Here is an 11,190-nt window from a genome sequence, read left to right as displayed (position 1 = left end):
TTAGTAATGTCCCATTGGACCAACATTGTTTCTTTCCACTTTTAAGGGAATGCAATCACAAGTGAATCATACTGTACAGTACATTAGAGGGAAGCCAAGTCAGTTGGTTTGACTCTTTCGATACTGATAAGGGCATTAGTTATCTACTATACAGAACATTGACACTAAATGAAAGTGATAGACACTTCTCAGAGAAGGACATCAGTTGTCAGTAAAAGGGACATTTCATTCATGGAACCCAAACATGGTCAACATCTTTCATCGTTTATTATGTTGAAAAAACTGTCATGTCCTCCATTTGAGGCAGTACCCTATCCCATCAGTGTCAATAAAATGAACAATTACATATTTCATATATTGATTTTTAATATTTGAGGTAACGCTTAGGAATCATAACTCGCATCAAAAACACAATGGCCCACAACACTACAGACAAACTGACAGGCAGCAAACATACCTGTGATGCATACACATACTGTACATAACATTCCTGTGCGATAGGTGTTCATTCTGTATTGGTGGAAAGAAACACAACTCAAGCATAAATAGGTTGTAATGTTAAAGAGCAATTCACTTTTCAACCTCATTCATTATCTCCAGCACCAAACCATCTGAAAACAGTGTTTCTATTATCTGTGGTTAAAAAGACAAGGTCCTATAAAATGCTTCTTTGTGACATCAGTGTAGGATAAAAAGTTTTTTTAAAAAGTGATTTTCAAAATCTGCAATGAGTTTCTAGCCAGAGGGAGGGTATTTTATTGCCGGTAGACACTGGTATTGTGCTGGAGATAATGAAAATGAGGTTGAAAAGTGGTGGAATTGCCCTTTAATAGTCAGGAGGGAAAGGAAATATTTAATTTAAAATACATAAGTGATTAGTCTGTGGATTATGTGATAAGAAATGTCACCTGAGTCAAATAAAGCTGACAAACAAAAGGCTGACTTAAATCATGATAGTTGACCTAATAATGGTTTCTGAACAAAAAGCATGTCAATGACAAGACAAAGATATTTACATATTTCTTTTTGAATGACTTCATTGGCAACCAATCCACAGTATTGATGAGTGTGAACTATACAGTATTCGCAAATAAGATGCATGCTGCCCTGGCATGATGAACACAATCCGGTCAGGTGTGATTGTACGAGATGGGAGTCTTTATAGGACAAAACAACACAAATACATGAGTGGACAACAGGACATTTCTTGACAATTCTATACAAGGATTTTTTTCCCCTCCACAGACAGATATTGACTTTCAAGAAACACTTTCAAAAGATAACCTCTTCTGAAAGTTCTCCCACTGAGAGGTTGTTACCTGTAAAATAGGTGGTCCAAACTGAATACTTCTTATGCTGAGATTTACTTTGAACAGTAATAAGCTCAGCACAAACATTTCCCATGCATACACTAACATGCGCTGATAGCATAGCTATTTCAGAGGCTGGGCAATTGATCCACTATATTGACTGAACCAGCCAAAATATTCAGAATTCTAAACTTACAGATAACCCTAAACAAAGGCAGCACCCACTTCAGCTCCCTTTAACCACAGGTTTATGGACACTGCTGGCCAATCCATCTCCAATGAAATCTAACAATGTTTGTTTCCATCAACATATATTCAGAGATTATTAATGTTAGGCTTAGCCTAATCTTGGTTAAACAAGAACTTAAATCTCACGTAATTTGGTCAGATGCTTAACCATTTATGTAGTCTGTCCACGAGAGATTACGTTTAGCCTTGTATTATTTTTAACTGTGTTAAATCATGCAAGACATTGGGGAAATGGCAGAGGCTGTCCTTGATAGAGGAACAATGCACTTCCTTAGGAAAGATATTCTAATATTGTCCTTTGAATGAGTAATACTTAACATAAAACAAGCTAATAATGCATGACACCACAGTGTTCAGACTGTGTAAAATCTCCATGCTGTTTCTGGAGAGGAAACCGTCTCCAACCAGCCACCCAGTCCTGTAAACATTTCTCATATCTCACGACAGATTCCATTAATGATTTCTGTAGGCATTGGAATTGAAGAGTACCTAGATTGGAGTTTATCCAGTGTCTACATCAGTAACCTTTGGAATATATCAAAGGAGGGAGCCTTACAGGCAGAATACATTTTAGAACTAAAGCTGACAGTCAGTCACAAGGGTCTCCATGTAAACAGAATGAAACGAAAAGCACGATAACTGAACACACGTTGATTACTGCATATTCTGGAACACCCATTGCCAAAAAAGGGGAGGATGGGTCAGTTCTTGGTCTAAAAAGTCAGAGAAAAAGACACTTATTGCAAACACGCTTTCAGATCCTTAAAGTGCTCCAACTACAGGAAATTAATTTTGTGGCAAAGTTTGGACCCTTTCTGATGGATCAAGTCCTAATGCTGCCACAATAATGCTCCTCACAAGACAATTTGGTTTCCAAAACATTTACATGTGCAGAAAGAATAGTCTAGCTCTGAATCAGAACCCTAAAGATAAGAAATAAGAGTCCATTCCAGAAGCCAGTCCTCTCTCTTAATGGCTTGGTGATTCTGTATAGTGCAAGGTGGGTGTGGGATTGTGGGTGCATGTGTGTACTGTACGCATTGGAATAGTTTGTTGTTACACATGGCCTTTGGCAGTCCAGCTCTTTGGCTGATTCTGTATCTGAACAGGTGTGGGTGGTCTGGGAGTGTCACCAGTAGAACGGGCGGGACAGGAAGTTAGCTGCAGTGCCTAGCCAGCCTGCTCCATCCTGCCCTGTGCCCACGCAGGTCACAGCCTTGTCTGGCTCCTGGGACGGGCTCTCCTCCTCTGGAAGATCCACATTCTGCTCCACCGCTACCGAACCATCCTCCGGGAATGGGATGATTACCTGAACAGCAAAAGGAAGTGTTCAATTCAATGTGCACCATAAGGTAGATGACATTCCTGCATACAAGGTCAAGGAGCATGGTATTTGAATTTAGAGTCGAATTAGATACAACTCCTTTCTGTAAGCTTTATCCTTGAGATAAGATAATTTCTTAATAATATTTGTAGACCAAAACAGACCTTCTCGGGGAAATCAATTGCAACAAAGTATATAAAACAGTGATTCATCTAAGGCTGTTGTTATGACAACAGAAACAAAACACTGGACGTTAATTCAGAAATACAAAACCTCTTCTCCATCCTTTCCCCTGACCACCTGTTGAGCTTTCATTACTTCGGTTGAGGCGATGGCAGAACCCAGAGCCTACTAAATTAACACCAACAACACATCAGCCATGATTCCCTCCTCCATCCCCTCTCCAGAATGTTCTAACAGGACAGCAGGTTGTCTGCCACCTTAATCTCTCGTGGACTAATCTAACGAAGCAGGCGTAAAAGAAACGCATCAGCAAAGTTGACTTCTTACTGGTCCTGGCGAGAGAAAAATAACTGTCGGGGGAGGTTCTCTTCTGCACTGTTCAACCAATCCAGTAAATGTGGAGGAGTTAAGATGGAGTGTCGCCTTATTAACGCAGAAATACTGGTTAATGTCCAAAAGCAGAAGGCGCATCACAGGCTCTCTTTCATTTCCCCTGAAAACTGGATGTGTCAGGTTTCCGACCACGCTGAGGGTGCTCATGGACAGGCGTTTAACGAGGAGCAACTGCTGGTTATTTGGACAAATCAAGACTTTACGGGTGTGAACCTACACCTGGCATCTTCGAGAAGGGGACTTTTGGCCCAGACACCTGCCCAAGACTTGCAGAGAGAGTTGGGTTGACCTACCAAAGGGGATCCATTCTGATTCTGCCACTCACTCTAGGTTTATGTATTTTTTATTGAACCTTTATTTCGACAGGGAGTCATGCTGAGACCAAGGACTCTTTCTCAGATGAGCCCTGTATACATATCAAAACATCTATATACCCTGTGCACATCAATATATACATTAATACACTAAAAGCAAAACCCAATCATAGAAAACAAACATTCTTCTGTAAAAAGGTCCTCCATCAGTCTTGTTGAATTGCCCTAGAAGCACCAACTCATCCAATTTTAGAGAGCCTAAACGCAGATTTAACTAACTCAGTGGAGTTCGAAGGGATCTCCAGAGTTAGCCATCACTGAGACCGGTTCTGGTATCTCGTACGTCTATAAGTTAACAATGAAGTAAGGTACGGCAGAAGTTCATGCAGAAGGGCTTTATAAACAAAAAGAGTGCAATGCATCGATCTACATGGCTTCAAGGAGGATGAGCCTACTTTCTGATACAGAATGCAGTGATGTGCCTTCATACCTCTCCCCCCAGAACCTAATAGAGTAGCTGTGAGATTTTGGTTATGGGTTGCCGGGATTAGACAGACTCGCCTCTGGCCTCCATTGCCTCCCTAGAGCATGCTGTTGGCTAATAGGACAGACAGGATGCGACTCACCTCTGCCTTCAGGTCTGAGCGGATTCTGACAATGCACCTCTTAACGCCCATCTGGAATGTAAAGCTGATGACGCCTCGGATCTTCAACAAGGACTCTTCACAAAGGCTCCTCCGGCTCTGGAGGAGATTAATGGGAATAACTGTATAAACTCACTTTACCTCTTATAGTGGACTACAAGAACTGTCACCTGAGCTAATAGCTACTTATTGACGCATGATGTATTACAGAACCCATAATGCTCTGTGTAACATATCCGCTTTTATCTTAGTAAAGATGTTACTGGAGCTAACATGACAGTGTTCCGTCTCCTTATTGGTCAGTATGGGGGCACTCAGTCATCCAAGCCATGTATGTGGAGGACCACTGTTTTGGCCCGCTTGTTGGTGGAGCCCAGGAAGAACTGGGCCTTGCGTCTGCAAGAGGGCCCCTCCTCTGGCTTGTCTGCATCCTCACCATTAGAAGCCTGGAGGAGTTCATAGATTTCTGAGGCCAGCAGCTTAGTCTCTCCTGGGGTGGTTGTCCTAAGGGGGGGAAAAGATAGATTTTAGATGACTCAAATCTTTAGTCTCAACACAGTATTAATGTACAGGCTCTTAATTGTGAGACCCAAGTAAAATTACAAATACAGTTTTGCAGCACTTACAAAAATACCTTCTAGCTCTGCCTCAGAATGTTTCTCTACCTACTTTGTATTTAATCTTTACTTAACTAGGCAATTCAGTGAAGAACAAATTCTTATTTATAATGACGGCCTACCAAAAAGCAAAAGGCCTCCTGTGGGGTCGGGATTAAAAATATATATATTTTTAGGACAAAACACACATCACGACAAGAGTGACACCACAACACTACATAAAGAGAGACCTAAGACGACAACATAGCGTGGCAGCAACACATGACAACACAGCATGGTAGCAACACCACATGACAACATGGTAGCAACCCAACTGGGTCTAAGAAGATGAGCTATGTAGTGTTTGACATGAGTTTAGGACCTGTTGGATTTTTGCAACCTTGGGTCTCACAGGGAAAAAGAACAGTTGCAAAGAATACCAAATATTTTCTATTTGACAAAGATATCAACAGACAAGATGAGTGAGACTACACAATCATGATCTGGGCTTTCGCAAGGGTCAAATACTCACTTTTGCATGACATTCTGAAGACTTAACATCATCCCCAGCTCTCCCTTCATTTTCTCCCTGTTTTGACATTCTGCAAGGTAGCGCACAGCCTGAAGGGGACACAAGAAACACAAGAGAATACATTCACCCACAGCAAAATGACATTCCCACATACAAGGTTAAGGAGCATGGTATTTGAATTAAGATTACAAGACACCCAACCACCATTTATTTGTTGTTGGGTGTAAGTAGCTAGTACACAGACTTCAAAGCAGCCCAGTCACTTCAGTAACCAGGTGCATTGACTTATAGAATGCAATGCATCCACTACAAGGGGGCTTACCAGGAGTGCTGAGTAGACAACCTGGGGATTGGGATGGTCCAGAAAAAGGATGAGTCCCGGTAAGCAACCTTGGTCTTGAACAATAGCTCTTCTGTTCATAGGATCTGCAGCAAGATCCCTCAACTGGTTCACCACAGCCAAAGCGTCTGGCTCCCTACTCATGATGCCTCTTACAGACCCATACCAGACTGAATCGACAGAGAGAGAGAAGATATGGAGGGACTGACATTCAGAAACAAGTCAGCAACTTTTGCTATTAAATGTATTAGCTAGCTCATTAGTAAGTTCAATACTATACTGTAAACACAGTATGTAGCTAACGTTAGATAGTTAAATTACATCCCGCAGGGCAACATTCTGTGCTCCAATATAACATGTGTTTAGTAGATATAGATAACTAGGTTTTTACTTAATTACCTATATAGCTGACGTGTTTGTCAGTAGGAGAATATGTGAGTTCGTTTTTATGCTCGAGCCAACGTGGATGATAGTTAACTAGCTAACGTAGTAAATAAGCTAACTCTATACTGGTGGGATTGGGTGAATGTGTTCGCTCTAGTTAAAGTTATTAACTGAATACTTTTTATGTTAGCTGCCAAGTTTGAAATATAGATACACAATTATGTTTGGCGGGCAAATACAAAAGTATTTAGCAAAACAATGGCTCAACTCATGACACATTGGACACAACCTCGCTAGTTAACTAACATAAGCTAGCAACACAGCCGTTTACCTTCAAATAAATGCCTCTTCAGACCTGCACAATGTGCACACAGCGTCCAAGAAAGACAGCATGAACAAAATCCAACAGGTAAAAATAGCACAAATGTACCCAGACGCTTTTATTTTCTGTTATTCTGCATTACAAAATGTGCTATTCGGTTACCGACAAACTGGACAGGACTGTTCCAAGCGGCCACTCTGCAATATAAACGCCTCCGATTGGACTTTGAGGGTGACATGCCCACTTCACAAGCCATTCTGCTGCATCGTTCTTAGACCTGGTCAGATGATGCCTCGGTATGCTGATTTAAGATCAGTTTTACGGTTAATATTGTAACACGGATCCTCAATGCACTGATCCTAGATCTGTATTAATGTCACCTCTACAACGCGATATTTTTAAACAAAACACAGATCAAAGAGAAAACTTAGTTATCTGTGATGCAATCATTAGTCCAAACAGTTGCAAAACGTTCTCAACTATAACGAGTTTATTTTGGACAAATTCTGGTAGGTACCATATATATCCTATTAAATTACTAACATTTAATTATGTCTAGGTCCCTCCCCGTTTCCTTCCGTTAGTTTAGGAAACGTTTTGTAACAGAATTGGCCTAATGAATACGCCCCAGCATCTTTAATAAAACATTAAATAAATCCTTTCTCGAATTTGCAAAACACCACAGAGAATAGAACATTATTTGTAAAACTGTAAAGAACGACTGAGACTGCTGAAAAGAGAGGAAAAGAAAGCAAGCACGTGTGACAAGTTGTTTTAATGAAAATGTAACTGCAAATGGCAAGTATCAAAATATCAATTTGGCAAAGCTTTTCACAAAATAGTTTGCCGCGCAAGTTTCTAGCCAAAAACGACTTACATCAAAATGGTAAACAGTTATATCAAACAGTCTTTCAGTTACCAGAAAATACATATTTTTTTTGTTGCCATAATGAAAAGCACCGGTTTTCATTCAATGTACTGAACGTCCAACCAGAGACACGATCGTGCCTTGTGTATAGAATGAAATAACAAAAATAAATTAAATATGGAATGTTGTATGTTGACTGAGTCACTGACCAATCTACTAATGCCTAGTAATTTCCTTCCACATCAGAGGCAAACAAGAATACATGATCCACCTTATTAAAAAACAACTGGTTTGGTCACTTAGTTTTGTGCATAGCTTAAAGGCATCCGTTGCCAGTCTTAAATGTTGCCTGTTTGCATTCTAGAAAGGGCTTCAACTCTCTAAAATAACATTGTATGTCATGGCGCAGCTCTACCAGAGGCAGACCTCCCAATTTCTCTTAATAAGTAGTCATGCTGTTTATACCTTCAACACACTTAACTCTGGTCATCCGTTACTAATATGGAAGAGTGGTTATTCAAGTGTTGAAAGAATGTTAAGGTCATAGAAATAGAATATAGATTCTATTTCTATGGTTAAGGCCACACGCATGCCCCCTTTCCCCCCTAACAAAACATCAGACTATAGTTAAATCCCCAACACCATACAGGTAAAGAAAGAAATTGATTTCATACCACATCCAATATACTTTTTTCACACAATTAGTCTCTGAGCTGACTGAGTCTTGGGTCATAAGACATGTTATAATTCACAGTGCAAGTAGCAACAAATGGACCAAAACAGTCGTTTCAGGGCATTTGGTGTGTTGATCTGCAATCAGATGTTTGTTCAGTATGTACAGGACAACTATTTCATGTGAGCTGTTATTCACATACAGTATGTACTTTTTTTACAGAACCAATGTTTAATTTGTAAAATACAACACAAAGTAGATGCTTTTAAAGAGGCAGCAGTGAAGTGGGCTTTTCACATTATTTATTGTACGAGGAAGTATTACTAAGTCTGTAATAGAGAAACCCACAGAAGCTTGTCTCAATCATTCAACATGAACCTCACTTTAAAAACATTAAAACAATTGTTTGCAGATGGCACTTTAATCAGAAGGGTCTTTTTTAAATAATTCCCTTCAGGTCTCCTCTATTCAAAGGGTGGCATGTCAAATTAGTGATGTCAGAGCAGAACTACGGTAAAAATAAATAAAATATGAAATAAAAAACGAAATACAGCAGAAGCAACATGAGGTATCTATGTATTGCTCTATGTTGTTAAAGTAAAGGGTCCAAATTCAATAAATTAAGTTAAATTATGTGAAAAACAAAAACAGTGGTTAACCTAGATGGGGAGCATGTGGCTGAGGTGCTGTGGTGCAGGGAGTGATGGGTAATGTAGTTTTTGTCCGGTGTGGAGATTTTCTTCGCTTCCTGACGCTTCACTCTCTTGGCGAGTCATGACCGTTTACTTCCCTGAGGTAATTCTTTGGAGTTTGAGTCCTTGGCAGCAGAAGTCCTCTGTTCCTCTGAGGCCCTACTAGTGCTAGCCTCCTGCTTGTCCCTACCCTCCTTCCAGCCTTGCTTGTTTAGGCTCAGGTGGCCCATCATGGTCTGGGACAGCCGTGTGTCGGAGAAGCGTGACCATTCCACAAACAGAGGCTCCACCACGTACGTCATAAAGCCTGCAGGGGAAGGAGACATCTCTCATTCAGAGCAAGTTCTGACTAATACATCACACAATGCTGCTAAAGTCAGGAGGAGAAAAACCCAACCACAAGCAAATGTACAAATATTAAGTAGGACACATTTTAAATCATTACAAGTACAGTAAGTAGCCTTGTCCGAACCAGAATGGCCCAGAGGACAATAGGATCTATTGTTTCTGTAGCGTGAGGCAGCTGGACGTACACCCCCTGGACAGGACACCAAATCATAATAAAATCTAAATTAATCATATGCTTATAGCGGACTTAGATTAAGCGGGGTAACTTTACCAATCTGTATATTGGCAACTGAGTTGGATTGCCTGTCACAGAATGGGGTTACTTCAAGATGATGTTTCCTCTCAATGTCACCTGATGAAAAGAAGGATTGGTTAATACTCATTATATAAACCATACTGTCACACTTGGGTGCACTCTTAATAAACACCTGGATTAATAATAAAGGGGATTAGCCCAGTACAGGGTTTCATGATATAGTACCTTGGTGGAAGAACTCCTCTGTCACTTTCTCGCTCCACAGTTTGCTGAGTTTCCACGGTCGGCAGGGGTTGCAGATGTCCGCACACTTCAGAGCTATCTTTACAGGGTCAATGGGGAAAACAGAGCGGAGACTCAGGAAAAGGACAACATATCGCTCAGTCTGTCTCGCTCTCTCCCTTTCCTCCATCAGCCTCAACCACATGGACAATTCACTTTTAGCAACACTTCATTGCCTCTGAGATGATCTCTTAATGCCACAACAGTGGAAAAGGGTGATGGATAATACAGTCAGTCATTAATGCTCTTTTTGTTATTTGGTACACATTGCTCACCTGAAGGATAAAGTGCCGATGTCCTCCATTAGTGAGGCAGAGATCTCTCTTGTCCAAGTGTGCCCTGAACTCTGACAGATAGTTATTCTGCCTGCTGATGTCCGTGGCCAGAATCAGGGATCCAAGCCGCTCCTCCATGTTCAATCTAAATGACAACAGCATCCAATCAATATTCATTAGCACATACTAATGAAACAGAGTCATTTTCATAAACATAAAGGTAATGCCTTTTTTTTACTGCAATGTTCCAATGGCAATGGGTGATTACACCGAAGTCTGAAGATACATTTAAATTAGCTAAATCTGGGGACTCCATAGTTAGTATTTCATCAACTAAATGTCTTAGTGGATGTAGATGTAGTTAAATATACACTAGATCTGACAGCCAACAAGGGTTATGCCTAATGAATGGATGAAATTATACTTTGGAAAGAACCCTAGCTCTTCACTAATATAGCTCACTAGATAAAATACATTTAATAAAGTTAAAGAAAACATGATGAAAAACTTCAAGGGCTTAAACCTATTCATATTTTTCTACCAAGTTGTGGCAAATGAACTGCTGCAAGAAGTACCGAACACAACAATAAGTCTATGCTAGCAGTAATCACATGGATCTGATAAAACAAAAATCAACCACATCACATAAAGATCCTAATCCAATCAAAATGTTTTCATGGCATGCAACAAAACCCCAGATTAGAGGAAACACAATTCAGAGTCACAGGATGTCCTGTCATTCTCTGTCTCCAGTAACAAAACATCTCTCCTATAGGTGCAATATATAGTGTTTTCGGAAAGTATTCAGACCCATTGACTTTTTACACATTTTGTTACGTTACAGCCTTATTCTAAAATGTATTAAATGTAATAAAAATCTACACACAATACCCCATAATGACAAAGCGAAAACAGGTTTTTAGAAATGTTTGCAAATGTATTAAAAATAAAAACAGAAACATCTTTTACATAAGTATTCAGACCCTTTGCTATGACACTCAAAATTGAGCTCAGATGCATCCTGTTTCCATTGATCATCCTTGAGATGTTTCTACAACTTGGAGTCCACCTGTGGTAAATTCAATTGATTAGAAATACTTTGGAAAGGCACACAGCTGTCTAGATAAGGTCCCACAGTTGACAGTGCATGTCAGAGCAAAAACCAAGCCATGAGGTCGAAAGAATTGTCCGTAGACCTCAGAGAC

At 40.2% G+C, this 11,190-nt stretch overlaps 2 protein-coding genes across 8 annotated transcripts in view; both read right to left on the bottom strand.

Moving 5' to 3' along the window:
- Positions 1 to 243: 243 nt before the first annotated feature.
- LOC106569044 (armadillo repeat-containing protein 1) lies at positions 244 to 7,154 on the bottom strand. The gene is made up of 6 exons (XM_045694081.1): positions 6,601 to 7,154; positions 5,868 to 6,055; positions 5,546 to 5,634; positions 4,854 to 4,921; positions 4,400 to 4,516; positions 244 to 2,868 (listed from the first exon to the last, which is right to left on the bottom strand). Exons 3-6 carry the CDS (start codon positions 5,556 to 5,558, stop codon positions 2,689 to 2,691), a joined length of 378 nt encoding a protein of 125 aa, XP_045550037.1. The 5' UTR covers positions 5,559 to 5,634; positions 5,868 to 6,055; positions 6,601 to 7,154; the 3' UTR covers positions 244 to 2,688.
- Positions 7,155 to 7,348: 194 nt separating this feature from the next.
- The window catches only part of LOC106569043 (high affinity cAMP-specific 3',5'-cyclic phosphodiesterase 7A), a 52,930-nt gene continuing 49,088 nt past the window's right edge, over positions 7,349 to 11,190 (bottom strand). For all 7 annotated transcript variants that reach the window (XM_014139990.2, XM_014139991.2, XM_014139992.2 and 4 more), the window contains 4 exons: positions 9,986 to 10,130; positions 9,654 to 9,750; positions 9,444 to 9,524; positions 7,349 to 9,131 (listed from right to left, as the gene is read on the bottom strand). In XM_014139990.2, the coding sequence (XP_013995465.2) occupies positions 8,905 to 9,131; positions 9,444 to 9,524; positions 9,654 to 9,750; positions 9,986 to 10,130 (550 nt within the window). In that variant the 3' untranslated portion in view covers positions 7,349 to 8,904. The remainder of the gene's footprint in view (positions 9,132 to 9,443; positions 9,525 to 9,653; positions 9,751 to 9,985; positions 10,131 to 11,190) is intronic.

This window comes from Salmo salar, chromosome ssa14 (assembly GCF_905237065.1).
Source record: "Salmo salar chromosome ssa14, Ssal_v3.1, whole genome shotgun sequence".
NCBI lineage: Eukaryota > Metazoa > Chordata > Actinopteri > Salmoniformes > Salmonidae > Salmo > Salmo salar.
The sequence above is the reverse complement of the archived record's forward strand: the minus strand, read 5'-3'. Positions and strand labels throughout refer to the sequence as shown.